This window comes from Oncorhynchus mykiss, chromosome 4 (assembly GCF_057628025.1).
Source record: "Oncorhynchus mykiss isolate SJ-2025 chromosome 4, ASM5762802v1, whole genome shotgun sequence".
Lineage (NCBI taxonomy): Eukaryota > Metazoa > Chordata > Actinopteri > Salmoniformes > Salmonidae > Oncorhynchus > Oncorhynchus mykiss.
In genome coordinates, this window is record NC_143025.1 from 59,814,940 (window position 1) to 59,840,327 (window position 25,388).

General features: G+C 43.6%; 1 protein-coding gene across 6 annotated transcripts in view; it reads right to left on the reverse strand.

Moving 5' to 3' along the window:
• Positions 1 to 775: 775 nt before the first annotated feature.
• The window catches only part of kidins220b (kinase D interacting substrate 220b), a 43,199-nt gene continuing 18,586 nt past the window's right edge, over positions 776 to 25,388 (reverse strand). Inside the window, exons 15-31 of one of the 6 annotated variants that reach the window (XM_021600121.3) lie at positions 25,174 to 25,339; positions 24,661 to 24,812; positions 24,209 to 24,312; positions 23,896 to 24,081; positions 23,633 to 23,773; positions 16,817 to 17,054; positions 16,493 to 16,581; positions 14,526 to 14,670; positions 14,121 to 14,283; positions 13,619 to 13,797; positions 12,996 to 13,225; positions 9,055 to 9,180; positions 8,224 to 8,256; positions 6,493 to 6,630; positions 6,315 to 6,413; positions 4,829 to 5,059; positions 776 to 3,036 (exon numbers count right to left, since the gene is read on the reverse strand). In XM_021600121.3, the coding sequence (XP_021455796.3) occupies positions 1,849 to 3,036; positions 4,829 to 5,059; positions 6,315 to 6,413; positions 6,493 to 6,630; positions 8,224 to 8,256; positions 9,055 to 9,180; positions 12,996 to 13,225; positions 13,619 to 13,797; positions 14,121 to 14,283; positions 14,526 to 14,670; positions 16,493 to 16,581; positions 16,817 to 17,054; positions 23,633 to 23,773; positions 23,896 to 24,081; positions 24,209 to 24,312; positions 24,661 to 24,812; positions 25,174 to 25,339 (3,608 nt within the window). In that variant the 3' untranslated portion in view covers positions 776 to 1,848. Of the gene's footprint in view, positions 3,037 to 4,828; positions 5,060 to 6,314; positions 6,414 to 6,492; positions 6,631 to 8,223; positions 8,257 to 9,054; positions 9,181 to 12,995; positions 13,226 to 13,618; positions 13,798 to 14,120; positions 14,284 to 14,525; positions 14,671 to 16,492; positions 16,582 to 16,795; positions 17,055 to 23,632; positions 23,774 to 23,895; positions 24,082 to 24,208; positions 24,313 to 24,660; positions 24,813 to 25,173; positions 25,340 to 25,388 lie in introns of all 6 variants that reach the window. The other 5 variants (XM_021600120.3, XM_090232395.1, XM_036975604.2 and 2 more) reach the window with 5 other exon arrangements.

The following is a 25,388-nucleotide window of genomic DNA, read 5'->3' on the forward strand; positions in this document are numbered from 1 at the left end:
CTCTTACGTCGAAGGATGGTGGAACTGCGTTCCATTTAACTTGCTTTTAAATGTATCTGAAAGATTCAGACTTATCATTAGGAAGACCACATAACAAGACTCAATGTATTGCAGTTACTAATCATATCCAGTTATCCAGGATGGTGGGCTGGTGCCCATCTAGTCACTGGTGGTTCTCTGTAGCTCAGTTGGTAGAGCATGATGCTTTCAATGCCAGGGAAGTGGGTTTGATTCCCAGGACAACCCATACATAAATAACTTATGCCCCATGACTGTAAGTTACTTTGGATAAAATTGCATATTATATTATTACATATTAAGATGCTTACTACTATTTTTGCATGGGTGGAGCACGCCTCCTGCTGGTGGACGTTAAGAAGAAACTGCTATAGGAGAACATACTGGTCCATGTAATTTCCAACACGCCTATGTGGGAACAAACGAGGTCAGACTCTGTATACTGCCAACATCCAGATTTGATTTTTTACAGTCCGATTAATGTCTGATGGCAAAATTCACTTATTTTCCTTTTATAGATCGAATCCCCTATTTTCTTATTTTTTACTCCGACACGGTTATCATCCGACTGGGTAAAATACACCATAGAACATCACAGTGCATGCTACACATAGGAGGGCACTCTGACATTTGCACAGACGTCAAACTAATTTGCATATGCATGGCACGGGTCATAATCTGTAGCCAGATTTGTGAATCCGATGCCATCTGCTTATCAGATGTACATTTCAATGGCATTGGATACATAGTACTAGTGTTACGGGGCGAGACAGACCATGACATTTAATAAACCAAAATGATTTTACAACCACTGTTCATTACAAAGAAGCGTACATACAGTCCCAATTTATCACATGGCGAATGCAACTGAATTTTTCTGGAGAGCAATAACTTTTCTGAACATATTTTTTTCTTAAAACACTTGTCTATTATTAGTGTCAACGTCCCCTCCCTTTCATCCTCAAATGTTTGTTAGTGTTGTAAGAAGGGCCCCATAGCGCTGGTCAAATGTGGTGCACTTTATAGGGAATAGGGTGCCATTTGGGATGCCAACATAGTTAAAAGTCCTGTGGCTATAGCAACATTGCAGAACAGTTCAGTTGAGTCTCCTCCATGACATTTGCTGAGACACGGCAAAGACAGATCCTACACACACTTTTGTTCAATTGGCTCACGTGTTCATTTGCATTTATTCTTCATCGATCTTCTATTGTACAGAACCCACAAGCTCCATACATCACTAGTTGACCCACACAGGGAGCAGCAGCTAAGAATAATACTGTTGGCACATGCTCCTAGACTGGTCCCGGATAGATTTGACCTCTTGCCAACTCCATTGCTCATTGTCAAATCCCTTGGCATGACAATGAGTGACAAGAAGTTGGCCTGATAGCACAAACAGACTGGCACTCAAGCTTAAAATGCTTGCTCTAGTGCAGGATAATTCACAGATAGTTAGTTACTTACAGGATAATTGACAACTACCAAGATAGTTAGTATGGGTCACTTCACTTGATAAAAATACACAATACAACATCAGTACGCTGCCTCTACAGTACATAGTAGCCTCGTGAATCCAGACAGACCGTTGTGCCTTTTATTTCACTGAAGTAGAACAGAATGTGAGCACGCATAATCAGGCCGGTTTAACGATGCTATCTACATAGTACACAACTAGGAACATATAGCCCTAAAATCTTCATTTATCTACCCATTTAGCTAGCTACGGTACCTTGCTACTCATGCGTTGTTCAGACTACCACACCAAAGATCTACTGACTGAGTGCTCTCCAGGAGTCTCCCTCCTGGGTACGGCGTGGGCGGGGAGGCTCACAGGATGCTCTCGCGCTCCTCTCCAAAGGTGACGGTGTCGGAGGACACGCTGGTGATCTCTGGGGGATCCCCGGGGTTCAGCCCCCGCTTCAGGTGCACCACGCGCACATTCTCGTTCTGCGGCCCGGACTTGGTGGTGGCAGAACCCGGGGAGACGATGATCTCGCTGGTGGAGGAGGAGGTAGGAGTGGAGCAGGTAGTGTCGGTCGACCCTACCGGAGCACACTGCCCTGGGCAACGCTGCTGCTGGGCGTTGGTGTTGTTGTTGAGGGTGGTGTTGCTGGGCGTGCGGTTCAGGTTGTAGCTCTTGGACGAGGGCCAGCTCTCTTCGGGGCTGCTGGCCAGCAGGCTGCACTGGTCCTCGGAGCAGATGGACATGCGGGCCACGGCTGGGTCCTGGAGACCACTCAGGCTGCTGGGCAGACCCCTCTTCCTGGCTGCCAGGCTCTGGCTCTCCTCTTGGTCCAGGTCGATGAGGTTGGCCCTTTCCAGCTGGGAAAGGTCGGCCTCCTCGTCCTGCAGAGAGTGGTTGGGGGAGCTCTCATTGGACCGCATGCCAGAGTCCGACGAATCCTTCTTATCCAGCATGGCATCGGAGAGATATTCTTTCCCCTTAGCCAGGGAGCTGCTGCAGGAGGATGCTTTTGTTTCACTGAGCTTCTTCCCGTCGCCCAGGAGAGGAGTGTCGGAGTTCTCTGAATCCTCGTCATCGCTGGTCAGCTTCTGGTAACGCAGCCCGCCGGTGGTCTTCAACTTGAGATCGGCGGCTCCCAGAAACAGGCCGCTCCCCCTGTCGCTGGGTCCGGAGGCCTTGCGGCCCAGCAGGGTTTTGGAGGAGCCATGGGGGTCCTGCTTCTCATCTTCCTCTGTGATGGGGTCCAGGGGGGCTTCAGCGTTGGTGAAGTCTGGGGCGTCTACAGGGGGGGGCTTGGTGGTGCTCCTCTTGGCGGTAGCCTTGTCCTTGGTCTTATCTTCGGAGCTGGAGGAGGTCATGAACTGGTTGGGGTGGGGCTGGACGGGCTTTTCTCCCCCGCCTCCGCCCACCTCCAGCGTGGCCATCTGGGCGATGTACTCCTGATAGGCGTTGCGGTACTCGGATTGCTGCTTTTCCGTCAGCTTGACGATGTCGTTGGATGACTCCGGGGAGTTGAGGCTGGACATGCTGGGGGTGCGGTGGGTAGGGGCCTGGGGAGAGGAGAGGTTATGAAACATTACATTTAATAGAGTAAGACATTGAAAGATTGAGGAGGGCCTAGATCTGTGGTCTAAGTATACACCACTGTTCAAAAGTTTTATAACACCAACTCATTCAAGAGTTTTTCTTTATTTTTTACTATTTTCTACATTGTAGAATAATAGTGAAGACATCAACGCTATGAAATAACATATATGGAATCATGTAGTAACCAAATAAGTGTTACAAAATCTAAATATATTTTATATTTGAGATTCTTCAAATAGCCACCCTTTGCCTTGATGACAGCTTTGCACACTCTTGGCATTCTCTCAACCAGCTTCATGAGGTAGTCACCTGGAATGCATTTCAATTAACAGGTGTGCCTTCTTAAAAGTTAATTTGTGGAATTTCTTTCCTTCTTAATGCATTTGAGCCAATCAGTTGTGTTGTGACAAGGTAGTGCGGGTATACAGAAGATAGCCCTATTTGGTAAAATACCAAGTCCATATTATGGTAAGAACAGCTCAAATAAGCAAAGAGAAACAACAGTCCATCATTACTTTAAGACATGAAGGTCAGTCAATATGGAACATTTCAATAACTTTGAAAGTTTCTTCAGTCGCAAAAACCATCAAGCGCTATAATGAAACTGGCTCTCATGATGACCGCCAAAGGAATGGAAGACCCAGAGTTACCTCTGCTGCAGAGGATAAGTTCATTAGAGTTACCAGCCTCAGATTATTGCAGTCCAAATGCTTTACAAAGTTAAAGCAACAGACATATCTCAAAATCAACTGTTCAGAGGAGACTGCGTGAATCAGGCCTTCATGATCGAATTGCTGCAAAGAAACCACTACTAAAGGACACCAATAAGAAGATAAGGCCTTTCTTGGGCCTAGAAACACGAGCAATGGACATTAGACCGGTGGAAATTTGTCCTTTGGTCCAAATTTGAGATTTTTGGTTCCAACCGCCGTGTCTTTGTGAGACGCGGTGTGGGTGAACAGATAATCTCCGCATGTGTATTTCCCACCGTAAAGCATGGAGGATGAGGTGTTATGGTGTGACAGTGCTTTGCTGGTGACACTGTCTGTGATTTATTTAGAATTCAAGGCACATTTAACCAGCACGACTACCACAGCATTCTGCAGCGATACGCCATCCATCCCATCTGGTTTGGGCTTAGTGGGACATTTGTTTTTCAACAGGACAATGACCCAACACACCTCCAGGCTGTGTAAGGGCTATTCGACCAAGAAGGAGAGTGATGCACCAGATGACCTGGCCTCCACTGAATTGAGATGGTTTGGGATGAGTCGGACTGCAAAGTGAAGGAAAAGCAGCCAAAATGTGCTCAGCATATGTGAGAACTCCTTCAAGAATGTTGGAAAAGCATTCCAGGTGAAGCTGGTTGAGAGAATGCCAAGAGTGTGCAAAGCTGTAAACAAGGCAAAGGGTGGCTATTTGAAGAATCTCATATATATTTTGATTTGTTTAACACTTATTTGGTTATTACATGATTCCATTATGTGTTATGTTATAGTTCTGATGTCTTCACTATTATTCTACAATGTAGAAAACAATAAAAATAAAGAAAAACCCTTGAATGAGTAGGTGTTCTAAAACTTTTGACCGGTAGTGTACATGAAGGCAAATCGGCTATAATTTGGTTTACATACAGGTCAACGGCTTAAATTATGGTTCTGTACATATAGTTATTCAATACCAGTCTTTCTGTCAATGTAATATAATGATGCAATATAGACCTCTCTACAAAGGAAAATACCACCAGTCACTCACCATCCATGTGTTGTTGCTGTTCCTGGGAGGCTCATCCAGTCCCACGTTGCTTAGCTCCTCAAAGCTCAGGTTGAAGCTGTACATTGGTGAGTTGGCGTCGAGGTTGGCGGCGCCAGCTTGGGTCGGGGCGACCTGGCGCCTTGGTTCCCCGTGGCCCGCCACACTGCTGCCCATCTCGCTGGGAGCCTCCTCATGAAGCACCTGGCTCTCCACGTGACGCATCTCCAACACCTAGAAGAAGAAGATGTAGGAGGAGGTCTACAGATGACTGGGTTTAGGGTGTCCAATCAAAAACAGATATTTTGACCAATGGCTAAAATTATAACCCTTTAAGAAAACCAAACCTCATGTGTCTATAGTAATCTGTTAAAAAGTTATTGGAGTTTTTTCCCTTGTAGAATAGGCCAGAATTATGGTGACTAAATCAATGGAGGCCAGAGAATAAGTGTGGTCAAAAATCTGGAAAATTGCATCATGTCAGCTAGGATGGATTCTGTGCAAGAATTAAGGCTATACAGGCTACCTGACAGGCTCACCTTCCTGTTGAACTCGTTAACTTTTTAATTGAATTTTAAACAATAATAGAGGTAAGATGTATATTGATTTTGAAACATGACATGTAATATTTTCATATTTTAGCATATGCTTTTCATTTGTAATTGGAAATTCCTGTTATTTTTCAAATATTTCTCACAAAAACAAATGTATCGCTGTGAAATGTCAATGGAGCACTGAATTTACAGATGTAAGATCTTAATTTGATCTCTCTTTTGTTGCTGACTATTTTCCTGCACAGCCGGAAATGCAATCTTGTAGTGTACTCAAGGTTTAAAAAGACTTCTAAAGTTTGTAATTTCCACTTTAAAATGTCAGACTTGATTTGCCCTAACAAAGAATGTATTAACACCTACAAAAAATGTACATGAACTATGATCCACATAATAATTCACATTTCCTGTTGCTGCAGGATTATGTTCCTTCTGTAGCAAACTGGCTCAAATTAAGATCCTACATCTGTATAAGCTTTTTATTTTCAAAGCCTTTTACATTTAATTCAGCTCGTGTCATGCTAATTTTGCGTTTCGTGATCCGCAGAAACAACTTTGAAGACAACGACCACAAAATGTAAAAGTGACAAAAGTTGTTTACGAGAAACCTGCACAGCTATGTCAACAGAGCTCGGTGCTTATCAAAGGATGTATTAGGTACGAAATCCAACTCTTTGGATATAATGTTAATGATTTGTTAGAGAAAGACCCCACTGAACGATTCAGAACATGAATACTATTTGTTTTAGTAAAAATTTATTTTAGAACATAAGGAGGTGAAATTTCATCACCAAAGCGCATTTTGGGCAGAGTGGGTAGACACCGTACTGAGTTAAGAACCATACTGTAACAGCAGTGTCCACTGTTAAAGCTGATCGTAAATACACTACACAATAAAAAGAAACAGGTAAGAGCAAAGTTAGAGCCAAAGTACTCACCATTCCTCTGAAGAGCTGCCAGTCTCCAAAGTTCATTTTCATCTCATTCTTCAGTTCATCGATGTTGCACTGGGTCAGAACTCTGCCGTTCACATTAGCCTGAGGGAGAGAAGCAATGGATGTCAGAAATACCCTCCCCCTCTCTCTCTCTCTCTCTCCCTCTCCCTCTCAAGCTCACCTTCTTGATGGTGGCTGTGTACTGGACCAGCATGCTCTGGTCGATGCCCTCGATCTGTTTGACGCGCTCACACACTACGTCTGTGTTCATGGAGCTCAGGAGGATGCCCGGGGTGGCCGACACCACAGAGGCAGAACCCTGACACACACACACACAACCAGGTCCAGAACACATTGTCAATGACAGGATACAGCTGAAGGACAAAACCTGGGTGAATAGCTATTTGATGGACGTTAGAATTCCGAATACAATTTCTCCCCTTTCAAGTTATTATGTATCTCACTATTGTAGTATGCTCTGCCAGTCTGGGTAAAAATGGAATAACATAGAATCACATAAAATAAGAGTTCCATGCTGAAACTCCATTCAAACCTGCAAAGGTATAAAGGCATGGTATAGGGGAGAGCAACATGAAGAGAACGTAGGCCACATAAACCATGAGTAGGTACAGTATGAGAGAAATATAATATCTGATCTATAATAGGTTGTTGATGAGAGTGGCGTTATCCTAGGGTGAATATAGCATGGTACAGTATGGCAATGGGATGTTGACTATGGGTTATTAGAGGTTGTCACGGCATTAGGCCCAGACCAAACGTTGTCAGTGAGTGGATGAGAGAATACTGTATGGTAAAACACCTTGGATGTTATCTGTGAGGAGGAAATGACATCACTTCCTGTTATCTGTAAAGTATTACTACTACTAGGTTACTCACTAACGCAAGAGTTACACCATAGAAATAGAATCACAATAACGGATATCCCCTCAGACCATTGAATTGACTTGAATGAGGATGTCCGTTCTAGTGAATCTATTTCTTTGAGTTAGATATGACACCACACACCTCACCAAAGAAGAATGGAAAAAATATTACAGGTAAGTGATACACATCTAGTGCTAGATTGCTGTGATGCTAGAATGGATAGAATGCACACAGCAATAAAATGGTGCATGACTATTATTTATTCAAACGGGTTAGTTTCAGGTCTTCATGAAACCACAGGCAATGCCACTGACTGAGTAGAAGGGCTGTCTTCATAGGACATGTCGACTTTGATGAGGTGGGGGAGGTGGGAGTGTGTAAGGGTTTGTGGTAAGGAGAGGACTTCAGCTAATGTTTGAAATGCTTATAGAGACTGTACAAGTGATTAAATCAAACATGTATCTGACAAGGTTCCAAAACGTGTCATTGAAAATAGGCCTTAAGCAGTATTGCAATATTAAGGACAGAAGCACTATGAGCAGATCAAATAGTTCAGTATCTACATCAATTAGCATCCTAACAAGAGAGCTAGAGCGTCGCAATAACAGCCCATTTTTAGTTGCAACACTGGAAGCGTAGCTTTTGCAGGCATGAGAAGAACGCGAGACACTTTATCAAGTGTTCTTGGGCGTGAGCGGCATGTCAAATTCTTGAAAGTAGAACCAGGGCGTAAATTTACACCGAGCAACACAAGCTTCTCGCGGAGCCGCGCCGCTTACGCCCAGGTTTCATTGACATGAATGGGAGCGTCTCGTGCTCTGAAACAGTTACTCGTCCAGTGTAGCACGCCTGTAACTCCCGGTTCCCATTTGAGAGAGTAGGCTAGAGTTCCAAAGGTGCATGCTAGGACTGTGGTCAGATCACTTCTCGGAAGGGGTTAGTTTGTCGGTCTAGGTAGTAGGAGGGCAGCATTAGCGAAGGGAGTAAAAAGCCAGAGTTAGGGACAAAAATCAGATGATTTCAGTACCTGCTTCTTTTTCAAAGACGGTACCTTTAACGGCTTGGAGAGGAGAGAGAATGAGAGGTGGAAAGAGAGAGGGAAAGGTGAGGAGGGAGTGGCATACAGCAGGTGTTCATCAGGGATGGATGTTGGTAGAGAACATTAGGAAGAAATACAGCTGACAAACATCATCGTTGTAGTGGAGAAAAAAACATTAAGGAGGCAGACATCTTCAAGACAGGAAATAGAGAAAAAGAGAGTGGATTGAGGGAGAGGGAGACAGAAATACAAAGAAAGAGAGTGGAGCGAGAGAAAGGGGGCAAGTCTTCATCATGAGGATGAGAAAAATGTGTTTGATATCTGCAGGGTTCAGTGGTTTTTAGGACAGTTTGATGCTGAGGTAGCAAGGTCATTGTGTTTCTGTGTTTGTGGGGGGCGGGGGGGTGGGGGGGGGTGTATGACAAAGAAAGAGCAGCATGTTTTTGTAACAGAGGGATGTGTTTCTTGTGAAATTAACTTCTCTCTTAGAATCTACGAGCACTGACTTTGCTCATAACTTCTTTATTGAGGACAAATGTACTTCCCACGACAGTGATGTGATGTCGTCTTTACCTAGCTATCTTAAGATGAATGCACTAACTGTAAATCGCTATGGATAAGAGCGTATGCTAAATGACAAAAGTGTGAAATGTAGAATCCGATCAGAATGTTCTGATGTTTAAACAATCTGAATCAGAAGGTTCAAACAAGCATGTAGAAGCTAATTAAAATGTACATGTTTATACATCCAGAGATGCCATTCTAGATGCACTACTTCTATCTATGCACTATGACGTACTGGCTAAGTCTAATACTTACGTGTCCACTGCTCGGATCCCGGGGAAAGCCACTTTTAAGTGGGAATGGACGTGGTGGAGGTGCATGAACAGGGAAAGTGCCCATGTACTGACGTGGCAGCTGGTAAACATGATGGGGGAAATATGGCTAGAGGGAGGGGGGGGGGGGAATACCAGGGAGATAGGAAACACGTTTAACATGGGGTCAAATAAAATAAAAACAACACTTAAAAAGGTGTCTGATGATGAGATATGAGAAACAGACTGAGGCAAATAGAATTCAATTAAAACAGGCAAATTAAATACATTCACAGCCAGTCTAATACACTTCAGAATGTATTCACAACCCTTGACTTTTTTGTTTTACAACCTGGATTTTGGGCCCACACAATACAGCACAATGTCAAAGTGGAATTATGTTTTTCAATTTTTTTTACAAATTAATAAAAAATGAAAAAGCTGAAATGTCTTGAGTCAATAAGTATTCAACCACATTGTCATGGCAAGCCTAAATTAGTTCAGGAGTAAAAATGCGCTTAAAACAAGGTTATATGGACTCTGTGTGCAATAATAGTGTTCAACATGATTTTTTAATGACTACCAAATTTCTGTACCCCACACATACAAACATTTCAAACACAGGTTCAACCGCAAAGACCAGGGAGATTTTCCAATGCCTAGCAAAGAAGGGCACCTATTGGTAGATGGGTAAAAAAAAATAAAAAGCAGACTCTGAATATCCCTTTGAGCATGGTGAAATTATTAATTACACTTTGGATGTTGTATCAATACACCCAGCCACTACAAAGATACATGCGTCCTTCCTAACTCAGTTGCCGGAGAAGAAGGAAACTGCTCACGGATTTCACCATGAGGCCAATGGTGACTTTAAAACAGTTACAGAGTTTAATGGCTCTGATTGGAGAAAACTGAGAATGGATCAACAACATTGTAGTTACTCCACAATACTAACCTGACTGACAGAGTGAAAAGGAAGACTGTACAGAATAAAACTATTCCAAAACATGCATTCTGTTTGCATTAAGGCACTAAAGTAAAACTGAGGCAGACTCATCCATTGCTTAAAAATATTACATGTTTGCATCAAGGCACTAAAGTAATACTGTAAAAAAAAAAATGAAAAATTAACTTTATGCCCTAAATATAAAGCGTTATGTTTAGGGCAAATTCAACACAACACATCACTTGAGTACCACACTTCATATTTTCAAGCATGGTGGTGGCTGCATGGATGGCTGCATGGGTATGCTTGTCATCAGCAAGGACTAGAGTGTTTTTTTTTAGGATAAAAAGATACAGATCAGAGCTGAGCCCAGGCAAAATCATAGCGGAAAACCTTGTTCAGTCTGCTTTCCAACAGACACTGGGAAACAAATTCACCACTCGACAGGACAATAACCTAAAACACAAGACCAAATATAAACTGAAGTTGCTTACAAGGACAACATCATATCAACATAGTTACAGTTTGGACTTAAAATCGTCTCGAAAATCTATGGCAAGACTTGAATATGCTCAACAACTTGACAGAGCTTGAATATTTTTTTTAAAAGAATAATGTGCAAATATTGTAAAATCCAGGTGTGAAAAGCCCTTTTGTTACTTTTACTCCCTTTTCTCAAATTTTGTGGTATCCAATTGGTAGTTACACTCGTCTCATCGCTGCAACTCCCGTACAGACTAGGGAGAGGCGAAGGTCGAGAGCCGTGCGTCCTGTGAAACACAACTCAACCAAGCAGCACTGCTTCTTGACACAATGTCCACTTAACCCGGAAGCCAGCCGCACCAATGTGTCGGAGAAACATCATACACCTGGTGACCGTGTCAGCATGCATTGTGCCCGGCCAGCCACAGGAGTAGCTAGTGTGCGATGGGATTAGGACATCCTTGCCGACCCAACCCTCCCCTAACCTGGAGGACGCTGGGCCAATTGTGCGCTGCCCATGGGTCTCCCGGTCGTGGACGGCTGCGACAGAGCCTGTACTCGAACCCAGTATCTCTAGTGGCACAGCTAGGACAGTGATGCAGTGTCTTAGACCACTGCGCCACGAGACTTACCCAAAAAAGACAGACAGCTGTTATCGCTGCCAATAGTGATTCTAACATGTATTACTCAGGGATATTTCTGTATTTAATTTTCAATACATTTGCAAAATTTCTAAAAACATGTTTTCACTTTGTCATTATTGGGGTACTGTGTGTAGATGGGTGAGAGAAAATACGTATACTTCATTTATTTTGAATTCAGGCTGTAACACAACAAAATGTGGAATAAGTCAAGGGGTATGAATACTTCCTGAAGGCACCGTGTATATGTTACATTACAGATAACTGAAACATTACAAAACTATAAATAACATGACAGCTCTGTAAATGATATACCAAAAGTGTCCCGCAAAGTGAGAAGGGGGACGATAACATAAAAATGATTGGAAGGGTGGTGGGAAATGTAGGCAAAGTCATGGGTTGAGGTTCGAAGCCCTTTGCTTTGTTGCAGAGGCCATCACGTGTCCTCTTAATTTACAGCATTTCCCTCACTCAGACAACAAATAATTAGCAAGTGGCCCAATTAGCGAGAAGGATGGGGGCAACTTCTTGTCGTATGCGGTGCTCAAGTTCAGAACGTCTGTCAGTCAAATATCGCATGTTACTGTGCAGCTGCATTCCAATCAAGGCACAAATCTAAGGCCCTGTAAATTCCGTGATGCGGACAGAATCATGAATCCAGACATTAAAACTGAATTCAACAATATTGAAAATGGTTTTGAACTTAGTAGGATATAAACTAAATGAATTTATAATTCATTCATTTTCCATAGTTTATCATAAGACATGAACAGAATGCATCAGTGATTTTATGCAACTTTCTGTGATCTTTCTGCAACAAGAATTCCCCATCTGTGTTGAGCACATCTACCACTTTGTGTAGCCTATCGCAATGATGCTAATGACAAGTCTTCTGGTAGATGGAAAGGCTTTCCCTAAAACCTTCTCAATTTAAATGTTAACTACAAAGTAGCCTGTGCTTACCTGGCAGAATGATATGATTATTTGCATCAATCCAGTGGGTATTTGATTTGCAAACGCTACCAACACATGTGCGCTACAAAAACATAGATAAACAGCCTCTTGCTAGGTGGCATTAGAATTAAAGGGTAGATACACCCATAATTCTATAATTTTTCCCAGACCTCAAAACTGGCCTTCTGATGTGGTTTAAGCATTTTTTGCGGATTTAGAACATCCCATTTTGTTGTTTATCTATAAAAAGAGCGAAAAACTGAATATACAGGGGAAAACGGAAACCAGGAAAAACTAAACGGATAAAAAAAACTATTTTGGAAAAACTAAACAGCATCAAGCAAATAATACAATTGATTTTATACTTATACCTACTTATCAGTGCCCAAATCTGGGTATGAGTGTAAAGGGCTACAGGACATTCTACTCCAACATGCATGAACATTTCATTAATTCTTATTCTTTGAAACGCATCTGAAAATCAAGGACAGTTCAATAGCATCTCTTGATGTCAATGACATCACCAGCCAAATCTATATTAACCCCAAAAATGATATAGCTAGCGTAACGTTACTGCATTTTAGCGTACGCATACACGTAACTGCCAAAATAAAGGAAACACCAACATATAGTGTCTTAATAGGGCGTTGGACCCACACGAGCGAGAATAGCTTCAATGCACCTTGGCATAGATTCTACAAGTGTCTGGAACTCTATCAGGGGGATGCGACACCATTCTTCCACAAGAAACTCGGCGACGATTTAGCAGCAGGGGAAACACTGGACACGATATAGGCCTTGAGTCAGAGTCTACAACTGAAGCTTTGGTCATTCCGTTTGGAACCAGGCCCTTCTCAGAGTCCTGGAAATGAAAAGACCATGATGTTGACGACATGGTGGTGTTCTTCCCTATACACTCACCCTGTTGTAGAAGGGGTGCTGGGGGCCAGATATGCCACTGTAGTAGCTGCTGTGTGGCGGTGGGGACACCACCCCGGGCGGGTTGAAGGGCCCGTTGAAGGAGGGGGAGTAGGCGGACATGCCTGACTGCTGGCTGTAGACAGAGGTAGGGCGGGGAGCGGCCTCCTGCAAGGGCAGACTGGGATAGGTCACTGCTCCGATGCTCATCTGCTCCCTGGCAGCACGCACATCTGGGGGGGAGAAGAGGGAGAGATATAGGCAAAGAGAAATGTGAAATTCAAAGTAGTAAAAACAAAAGTAATTTAACTCTTCCAATCATCAAAAAGTCAACTGCTGTATTCAGGTTGCCTACGTCATGTCTACAAACAATTGTGTGGAACTCAAATGATTTGGCACACAGACACAGTTAGCTAGGCTCCCCTTCACCTGCGGCATGCACGTCAGAGAACGAGAGAGGGAAAGAGGGACGCTGACAGAAGAAGTTCTTACAAAACTCAGATGTTGTAAATGGACTAATAAGTACATTTGATAAGTAGTTTTATTACGTATGAACAGGCTTACATCTAAAATGCACTGAAAACAAACCTGAAACAAACTATAGTACCTCTATGACTCTCACTCACCTGCGATGATCTCTCGTAGTTTGGGGTCGAGGTTGACGGTGCAGGGCAGGAAAGTTTTCATGTCGCGCGAGTTGAGGACCGGGGTACGGGAGGAGAGGAACACCTCGAAGCTACGCACATCCCCGTCAATCTCCAACAGGGGCTCCACATCTTTAGTGGTGGGAATGTTTTTGGAGATCCTAAAAACACCAGAGATAAACATTGAAAAAGCCATTACAGAAAAAAAAGCCATTATGATGATTCAACCAATTAAACAAAACCATATTGCACATTTTCAAAACAGATCTTTCTCATTTAAAACAAACCCCTCACTCATGCTTAAGACATGTGTTTCAAGAAGATCTTAGTTTTGGGGGGATTTGGAGAGGGGGTTGGGGACCTACAACACAGTACCTCTGGTAGATGTTCTTGAGGGTGACCTAGTGTTAGGGGGTAGAGGGGGACTACAGTACACTACCTTTCCTAGATGGTCTTGGCTGTAGTTTTAAAAGGACAACATTACCTCTCATAGATGGTCTTGAGGGCGGCCTGGTCGGGAATGCCGTCGGTCTCCTCCAGGAATAGGATGAGCCAGGAGGTCCTGTAGGGCCACGTCTCAGTAAGGTTGATCCACGACGCCAGGCGGTCCCAGTTGAACGTGATCTGATTGGCCCTTAGCAGACGACCTGTAGACAAACAGAACAGCATTGTGCCAGTCATCCTGGAGAAAACAAACAGTGTTTCCTCCACAATATATTATTCACAATCATCTGTCCATTAATCATTTTCTAGATGGCCAATTGTGGTTTATGTAGTAAACCCAGTGACAAACATGGGGGTAGCTACCGTGTGTGTGCGCGCACGCGTCTGTCTGCCTGCATGACTGTGTGTTTGTGTCTGACTGTGTGTGTGTGCGTGTGTGACCCACCTGTGACAGAGACTATGTTGAGCAGCCTCCGCATGGTCTGGGGACTGATGTCACTGAACCAGTCCTCTGTCACCAGCAGCTTGCTCAGGTCAAAGGACATCTGCCGCGTCACCGTCCTCTGCATCTGCCTGCGCCGGTATGTGTCCTATACACAGACAGCGAAACCATATATTAACTTTGTTTAAAAGTCGACTTTGGGCACGAAAAAAGGTCCAACTCGGCCCTTTTCTCAAAATTCTAACAGAAATGGGGCGTGCCTTTGGTGGTTCATCGATGTGCCATTCTGGTAATGTGCGCCGCGACCGACTAGATATTTAGCCAAGCTAGCCACTTTAGCTAGCCACTAACTCCTTAAGTGTGTGTGCTGACATTATTTCACAGGATTTGTTTTAAGACGGAAGCTGTATAAATCGGTAAGACATGGCACTTCTGTAGCCTAATATCTTATTCATCCATTTGTTTTTAAGCATTAAATGACCTGGTATGATGGTGATCATCAATCTGATCTTTATTGACCACAGAGATTCAGGACTCCCATTCAACACCCCATCTGAAAGATGGCACCCTACAAAGGGCAATGTCCCCAATCCCTGCCTTGGGAGCTTTTTTTCAGACCAGAGGAAAGAGCTATGGGATTGGTCCTGGATGCATCCCAAATGGCACCCTATCTCCTTTATAGTGCACTACTTATGAGCAGAAAACAAAATGTCTGGTAAAAAGAAGTGCACTACAAAGGGAATAGAATCAAAGCACCTGCACATGACTGAATTTCCATGTGTAGATAGATGTGTGGTTATTATATTGATTTAAACATGCCCGATCTGAAGGCTTTTGATGATACTATTAGTGGCTGTGTTGACCCATATGCCAGTCCTCATCGGGAATCCACCAGGCCACACACACACAAACACGCACGGCAAGAAGTGCACCAGCAGAAACGGTCACCCTGATGCTAGCTCCAAGTTGTTTACTCTTGCGTCATTTTTTACTTTATTTGCTCAGGACGTTTCTGTGATTCCTATGACAGACATGCACTTCTGGACATCAGAACGGCGGTTACTCACCAGAAATATTGACTTTCCAGAACCATACACTTTTTTTGTTGTTTTGTTCTCCAGAAGCAGTCCCATTCATTCTGGTAGCCCTACCAAAAAGACAACGACGGAGGCGAGGAAGGAGAGCTGGCCGTTCTAGTCAGACTAAGAAGGGCAAATCATCCACCGCTTCCTAGTATTCTACTAGCAAATGCACAGTCTCTGGACAATAAGGTAGACAAGCTCAGGGCAAGGATTTCCCATCAACGGGACACAGACAGTAACGTAATACACCTGACTGAAACATGGCTCTCGGAGTCCGCGCTGAATCCAGCTATCCAGACTGCTGAGTTTTCCTTACATTGCGCGGACAGGTCGAAAGGAATCATCCAGGAAAAGTAAAGGAGGAGGGAGGGGTTTGCTTCATCATCAACAACACAATGGTGTGACTGTGGTAATGTACAAACCTTACGACTTTTTGTTCTCCCGATCTGGAATATCTCAAGACTAAATGTCGACCCCAAAATACCAACCCTTGCTGTCTCCCTGCACAGACCTGCACCTTTGAGACTATTTGCACCTTAGAGACTCTCCAAACATTCAACCTATACACACACACACACACACACACACACTATTATATACTATTAATTCATCTGCGCGACCAAGACACTACTTTATATTTGTACAGTCATACTTATAGCACATTCATTATCTATACTGTATACCATATTGTGTACATAGAAGGCTGTTACTATGCATACTACCTCTTCTTTTACTATTGTAATTATTGATATTATTGATTATTGTACTGCAATGTTGAGGCAGCTAGCAGACAAGCATTTCACTGTACCTTTTATCCCTGCTGTAAACTGTGTACGTGACAAATAAAATTAGATTTGGATTTGACACACACACACTTCTCTCTCTTACCCTGCGGTTTAGGGTGGTCTTGCTGCCAAACTTTGTCATCTCTCCGATGCTGTGCTGGGATAGCTTCCTGTCCAGCTCCTCATGCCAGCCTACAGACAGATACAGGAAAGATGTAGATGAGAAATCAGAGCTAATAACAGATCAATCACTTGACACATTCAGTCATAGTCCCGATTTGGGAGCTACAGTTGTGTGCAATGGGAGTCAATTGGGTTTTGGAGGTGGCTGTATGTGTTCAGTGTCTGGATGAATGTGAATGAGCGCGTGTGCGAGTCATGTGTGGCTGTGCAAGTCCATCTTTACCGTCTGAGTGGTACGGATTACCGTCTGAGTTGCTGGTGTCTCCGTTAGCAGGCGCTGCCACACACATCTTCCTGGCGCTACTCAACCCCCGGCTGTTGAGGAAGACGGGCAGGTGGACGATGTTCCTCATGTAGTCATGGCCGTTGATGTTGGAGTCCCTGAGTACGCTGTTCAGGTTCTGGTTGATGGCCTTGATGATGATGTGGGGGTCGCTGGCGAAGATGGAGATGAAGGGGCCTTTGGAAAACAGCACCCTCACCTGGTGAAGCAGGGAGAAACAAGGTACATATGGTGAGGTGTGTGGGGAAAGAAAGGTGTGTGTGTGTGTTTAATTATCCTTGTGGGTACCAGGATAGTAAAACAAGGGGGGAAAAAAAATCAGACAAGTGGGGACATTTTGCCAAACCCCACGAGGAAAAATGCTATTTTAGGCTTAGGGGTTAGGTTTAGGGATAGGGTTACAATTAGGGATAAGAGATAGGGTTAGGTATAGTTTTAGGGTTAGGAGCTAAGGTTAGGTTTAGGGTTACAATTAGAGTTAGGAGTAGGTATAGTTTTAGGGTTAGGAGTTAAGGTTAGGTTTAGGGTTAAGGAAAATAGGGGTTAGGGAAAATATCATTTTGGAAGGGAATCAATTTGGTCCCCACAAGGATAGCATTACAAAGCCGTGTGTGTGTGTGTCTCTGTGTGTGTGTGTGTGTGTGTGTGTGTGGCATATTCGTTTTTTTATTCTAAAACCTTTTCCACAGCAGCCAGCTCATAACTCCATTATCCAAATGTGCAAGACATTGAAATATTATATTTTGTGACTGCTATCAAAGTCTCAACAAATTGCTCTAATCAATGAGGGATGTTGCTTCTGACGACAAAGACATCTTACATAAAATATCCGATATTTCCTTTGACCAAAGATTGTATTTGTAAACAAGAAGCAGCGAGTTTAGATCCTCAAATAAATTGATCAGATTACAGAAAATTGCATTACTGTAAATAATAAGAAAAATCATGACAGCTTCTGGAATCTTTGTGAGTAATGTATGTGTGTTCTTTCTATTATTGGGACAGATCGAAATAATTCCATTTGTAGACAAAAGCCCCACACAAGCTGAGGAGTTGGGGAAGAACATATCAATGTTAGTGTTCAAGGTTATACAGTATACCCTACCACCCTTTGACTGTGTGTGTGTGTGTGTGTGACTGTATAAGCCCTGCCCAGGCCGCTCTGCCTCCTTAGGCGAGACATAGAAATCGCTGCCCCCCTCCTATCCCCGCAGAATCAGAATAGCGTAGCCTACAGCGTTGGCTCGCAATGCAGTTTTGTGAGCGCCCATCCATGTCGTAACGTTTGTAAAACAGGCATTTGCGTTGGCTTTATTCGCCTAGACATTAGTCCTGACCAATGATTAAGACTAAACACTTTGGCTCTTTAAGATGGGCATATGAGCTACCCAAGTTTATCAGTTGTAATGGTTTGCATATTTGCAATTAGAATCAATGTGTTTACACAGCGAGAAATGCAGAATTACTTTCTTATTCGCTATGATCAGCTCGTAAAAAAAAAAGTACTAATAGGCTTACTTACATTCATGAGAATTTAGCCAACGGAGTGGAACTCCCGGACAGCCCTCCTGATTAGGGCTGTTGAGGTGACTGTATTACCACCACACCGGCAGTCATGAGCATTGACCGCAATAAAATTCCATGTGGCCTGCTAAGTCACAGTAATCTCCTTTTATGCACTCTGGACATGCTTTGGTAGTACCCAACTCGCTAACGACGATCAGGTCCTAATGGCCTAGTACTCAGGACTTTACTGTCCCTCTAGCCACTCTGACATCAATGCAAATGAAAATCATATCAAAAACACACATCATCAAAGCAGTAGGCCTATAGTACTTTTAAAACTCACCTCACTGTGATGATCAATTAGAAAAAATAAGTTCAACAGCAGGTTGAAACAGTGTAAAACATGGTTGTTGTGGATGTTGTTTCATAGCTACACAGAATGTCTCACCACCATGCGTTTCCATCTCCTCTCTCTCCTTTACTCCTTTCTCGAGCACGCAGATGGGCTGTCAACAGTTTAGTGAAATGTATTTAAATACAAAAACATGTTACTGTAGATGTTCCCACGCAGACTTAAATTGGTTTCCCATATTAAGTACTGGGTAGCTGCAGGAACAAGGTTGGAGAGCCCATGGCATACAGAGTTTGGGCAGAATATCAGCTGCTCATATTAAGCACACGCTGCGCTATAAAACCGAAGTAGCCTACAAAACAGACCGGCGGGAAAGTGGGTGGCCTCCATTTGCTATTGGAGTGCATACAGATGACATGTCTTTTTCCCCCTGCCCCCGTTCCTGCCCATTTGATAACGGGCCATTCTAAATCAAAACTAATTTGACATATTAGTAAAGACGAGATTAAATTGAGTATAGTCTGATGGGTGAAAATATGATCACTTGATGAGAACAGCTGTGCAGCCGGAGATAAGGGACAGAGCACAAGCTTTTTTTGCTACTTTCTCAAATCATCAATAGTCTGTAGTCGCATCATGCAGCCCATATATGTTTTGATTTCTAAGGCATTCTAAGGTTTGTATCATTCACAACTAAAGTTGCCACATAACTAAAAATGATGCCTATAGGACCTGTTTCTCAATTATCACGTATACGTTCAACACAGCCATTTCAATCGTTCTGTAACGGGAAAAATACCCTTTCTATTTTATTCAATTATATTCTTCTTACTATAAAATCATCTAAAATAAAATAATGTCACAGGACTTATATGCATATATTGTCAGCTAAATGAACTAGCCCACAGCCTATGGCATGGAGCATAGCCAGATAACATAGGCCTACAGTAGTCAAACTCATCTTCAGTTCTTCTGAAATACATTTTCATTCATATCATGTTTCTTTAGACCTGACAAAAATAAATAATGTATTTATTGTGATGGTATACAGTGGGGCAAAAAAGTATTTAGTCAGCCACCAATTGTGCAAGTTCGCCCACTTAAAAAGACGAGGCATGTAATTTTCATCATAGGTACACTTCAACTACGACAAACAAAATTAGAAAAAAAATCCAGAAAATCACATTGTAGGATTTGTAATGAATTTATTTGCAAATTATGGTGGAAAATAAGTATTTGGTCAATAACAAAAGTTTATCCCAATACTTTGTTATATACCCTTTGTTGGCAATGACAGAGGTCAAACGTTTTCTGTAAGTCTTCACAAGGTTTTCACACACTATTTTGGCTCATTCCTCCATGCAGATCTCCTCTAGAGCAGTGATGTTTTGGAGCTGTTGCTGGGCAACACGGACTTTCAACTCCCTCCAAAGATTTTCTATGGGGTTGAGATCTGGAGACTGGCTAGGCCACTCCAGGACCTTGAAATGCTTCTTACGAAGCCACTCCTTCGTTGCCCGGGCGGTGTGTTTGGGATCATTGTCATGCCGAAAGACCCAGCCACGTTTCCTCTTCAATGCCCTTGCTGATGGAAGGAGGTTGTCACTCAAAATCTCACAATACATGGCCCCATTCCTTCTTTCCTTTACACGGATCAGTCGTCCTGGTCCCTTTGCAGAAAAACAGCCCCAAAGCATGATGTTTCCACCCCCATGCTTCACAGTAGGTATGGTGTTCTTTGGATGCAACTCAGCATTCTTTGTCCTCCAAACACGACGAGTTGAGTTTTTACCAAAAAGTTATATTTTGGTTTCATCTGACCATATGACATTCTCCCAATCTTCTTCTGGATCATCCAAATGCTCTCTAGCTAACTTCAGACGGGCCTGGACATGTACTGGCTGAAGCAGGGGGACACGTCTGGCACTGCAGGATTTGAGTCCCTGGCGGCGTAGTGTGTTACTGATGGTAGGCTTTGTTACTTTGGTCCCAGCTCTTTGCAGGTCATTCACTATACTCATTGTCCTGCTCCTCGATGGTGACTGCAGAGTCTTCCATCTCCTCCACATATGTCTCTGAGTTGCAGTTAGAGACAATGATCTCCTCCGTGACCATCTCAATGACCTGTGGTTCTGGGATTTTTGCTCACCGTTCTTGTGATCATTTTGTCCCCACGGGGTGAGATCTTGCGCGGAGCCCCAGATCGAGGGAGATTATCAGTGGTCTTGTATGTCTTCCATTTCCTAATAATTGCTCCCACAGTGGATGTCTTCAAACCAAGCTGCTTACCTATTGCAGATTCAGTCTTCCCAGCCTGGTGCAGGTCTACAATTTTGTTTCTGGTGTCCTTTGACAGCTCTTTGGTCTTGGCCATAGTGGAGTTTGGAGTGTGACTGTTTGAGGTGGTGGACAGGTGTCTTTTATACTGATAACAAGTTCAAACAGGTGCCATTAATACAAGTAACAAGTGGAGGACAGAGGAGCCTTTTAAAGAAGAAGTTACAGGTCTGTGAGAGCTAGACATCTTGCTTGTTTGTAGGTGACCAAATACTTATTTTCCACCATTATTTGCAAATAAATTCATTAAAAATCCTACAATGTGATTTTCTGGATTTTTTTCTCATTTTGTCTGTCACAGTTGAAGTGTACCTATGATGAAAATTACAGGCCTCTCTCATCTTTTTAAGTGGGAGAACTTGCTCAATTGGTGGCTGACTAAATACTTTTTTGCCCCACTGTATAACATTTCATGACCCCCACAGCCCTACTCCTGAGTAGCCCAATTTCATTCCATATTGCCCATTTTATTTTCACTTGTCCTGTTTTTAGGATATGGTGTTTGTTAACATGCAAAGTCATATTCAAATCGAAGTGCATTTTTATTTGATAGGGCACGCCCTTTTGGCTATTTGTCATAAATATGGTCTCAAGTCTATAGGCTACAGAAAAACCACATAGGCTACTACTCTTTCTACTATAGGATACATCATTTATGTAGATGACTTGAGCGTTGGTGGACTGCCAGAGGCACGCTGGGCACACGCAAGATAAATATTTTGCGGCCCTGACTTTGGCAAAGTGGGCACTGCTTAACATGGTGCGGCATCAGCACTCACCTAAATGGCCCATATGCCGCTGGGAGAGAGACATTTTCATTGTTTTGGGCAGAATTATGAAGCGGTATGTGTTGTCGGAGGTGCATCTTGGTCAGTTCGATGCCGCCCTCGTCAACCTGCAGTCTAAGTGGCTGCCTAATCCTGCCTAATGGGCGGGCTAGCCCTGTGTGTGTGGGGTGCTCGCTGCATGTGTGTGCGTGTGTGTCTGTGAAGGGACCTCAGTTCAACACCTAGCAACCCCGTCTGTCACGTCTGCTCCCACCCTTCCCTCCCCAGCATTGCGCACTCCTGCCATCATCATTACACACACCTGCCTTTCCCCAGTCACGAGCATCAGCGATTATTGGACTCAACTGGACTCAATCACCTCTGTCATTATCTTCCCTATATCTGTCTGGTTCCCCGCTCTGTTCCCTGCTTCTGCATTGATTGTCATATGTCCATGTTTACCCATGTGCTGATGCTGTTTCTGTCTTGTTCTGTCTGTTCCCGATTCAATGTTTGATTCCCCATACCTGCTTCTCATCTCCGGCATCGGCTCTTACACCGTCAAGTGGTTTGAATCTCTTGGTTGGGGCTACCAATCAAATATATACACTACATTGCCAAAAGTATATGGACACCTGCTTGTCGAACATCTCATTCTAAAATCATGGACATTAATATGGAGTTGCTCCCCCCTTTAATGCTATAACAGCCTCCACTCTTCTGGGAAGGCTTTTCACTATTACTGCAGGGCCTTGCTTCCAATCAGACACAAGAGCATTGGTGAGGTTGGGCACTGATGTTGGGCGATTAGGCCTGGCTCGCAGTCGGCGTTCCAATTCATCCCAAAGGTGTTCAATGTGATTGAGGTCAGGGCTCTGCGCAGGCCAGTCATGTTCTTCCACACCGATCTCGCCATGGATCTCTCTTTCTGCACGGGGGCATTGTCATGCTGAAACATGAAAGGGCCTTACCCAAACTTCTGCCATAAAGTTGGAAGTAGAGAATCGTCTAGAAAGTAATTGTATGCTGTAGCGTTAAGATTTCCCTTCACTGGAACTAAGGGGCCTACCACGAACCATGAAAAACCATTATTCCTCCTCCACCAAACTTTAAAGTAGGCACTATGCATTAGGGCAGGAAGAATTGTCCAAACCCAGATTCCATACGTCGGACTGCCAGATGGTGAAGCGTTTCCACTCCAGAGTCCAATGTCGGCAAGCTTTACACCACTCCAAACGACGCTTGGCTTTGCGCATGGTGTTCTTAGGCTTGTGTGTAGCTGCTCGGACATGGAAACCCATTTCATGAATCCACTCATTTGAAGAGGTGTCCACATACTTTTGCCATGCAGTGTAAGTTGTTTCTATTCTATTTCACTATTTCCGCTACAGCTCAGTCAGCTAATAACTCCATTATCCCAATGAACAAAAGACATTGAAATATGACATTTTGTGACCGCTATCAAATGTCTAGATGAATTACTCTAAACATATGAGTGATGTTGGTTATTCCGTTACAAAGACATCTTACATAGAAGACCCATTATTTCCCCAGATCAAAGATTTCATTAGTAAACAAGAAGCAGCGAGTTCAGATGGCCTTGCTCCTCTAATAAATTGATCAGATTAAAGACAATTGTATTACTGACAGCTTCTGGAATATTTATGACTGATGTGTTGCTTGCTCTCTTGGGACAGATTGTTTTCGGAAAAAACTCAAAAGGTTGCACAAGGGTGAGATGTTCAAAAAGGTTAGTGCTCAGAGTGATACGGTATACCCTATCACCCTGTGACTATGTGTGTGTGTGAGTCTTACCGTATCCAGCATCTGCAGTACTTTGTCCTGTTCACATGAGTCCAGGCCATCTATGATGACAGCCAGACGCGTCTGGTTCTGAGTGAAGCCATCGATGGTCTTAGCCATCCTCGCCATCAGCTCCACCTCATTCTTCAACACCTAAGGATGGAGGAGAGAGAGGTACAGCGAGATATAAAGATATGTAGAGACAGGTAGCAGGTATGTGTGTATGTTTGTTTTTGCGTGTGGATGCATGTGTGGCTGTTTGCAGTGCACCCTACCTTCATGAAGCCCTCGCTCTTGAGCTTGTGCATCTTGTTGGCGGCACTGTGCAGCCTCTTCCTCTGAGAGTTTAGCACCGAGTCGGCCACCTGCCACCAGGTCCGGCAGTTGAGCACCAGCGCCAGGCCCACCACGCTGGCCATGGCGATCAGCACGGCGTTCACCGTCTGGTTGGCCACGTCCACCTTTATGCATTTTGAAATTGTCTTATTCATTCAAAATTGGTGAAGAAATTCAGACTTTTTAATCACATCGATTTCAGAACCTGCTATAATGCTAAAAGGCCAATAAGCTAGACTAATAAAGTTAAACCTTGAAGATGGCGAGGAGGGCCATGCCGGTGATCAGGCAGCCCAGGATGAAGACGAAGATGACGAAGGAGGGAACGCAGCATGTCTTCTTCCACTTCTTCTTCCCTATAATACATTTTGAATGACAATCAGAACAGAAATGCGTATTTTTGCTGCCTATGATCAATTTATCATGAAAGCATAGAAAACAGTAGGTATAAAGTATTCAGTGGGCATACAAATATTTTGAAACAGGAAGTAGGCTACTAACTAAGCTTGTTCAATAAGAACATTCATTCGTATTGATGGTTGGACGTTTGCAAGCCTTTGTTGTTAGTTCCTACTGAAAACTGTTTATTAACGAATGTAGTGACTGATAGTGACTCAAAGTAGTGCCAACAGTAGAACACATTTGCCCAAGGGGATTCAATAAAGTAAACTGAATTGACTAGTCTGTCCTCCTCTGGTCCTTACCATGTGATTCCTCCGTCTTGAAGACCCTGAAAAGGCGGCTGGCCATGAAGCCAAACTCCCTCTCACAGGCATCAGACAGGGTGGCTATCATCTCTGCCAGGCTGGTCTCTCCTCCCACACTGGACAGACGGTTGTAGTCCGTGAACAGGAACCTGCAGGGATACAACAGTAGAGGGAGAGGAGTGGACATATTAAATCATTGGTCACACACAAACTACAACTTAGAACAACTTTATATGGAATTCATAAAGTCTACATGAGCGCTACATAAATAATATGGAAATAATTGACAAATCAAGGCATATAATGAAGTGATGTAAAGAAGTTGATTACATCCAGGACTGATGTGATAAATACAGCATGTGATTGAAGTTTAGATTTCTGGCTTTGCTAAGAGGGATTTGATAGTGATTTTGGGTGGGTGAGGAGTGGTGTGTGTACCAGATGGGCAGAGCACAGGTGGTCTGTGTGTGTTTGTGTGTATGTGTGTGGGTGCGGATGTGTGTGTTATACCTGACGGGAAGTGCGCGGGTGGTCTGTTCGGGCAGGTCAGGGGGGTTGACGAACATCAGTTTGAGCAGCAGCTCCAGGTAGCCAATGTGTCGTGCCAGACGGGTACTGATCACCCATGCCCAGTTCCAGTTCTCCCCCTCACGACGACTGCCGAAGTACACCACCACTACAGAGCGAGGGAAACAGTTATCTCCTAACTGGATCATTAACAGCCA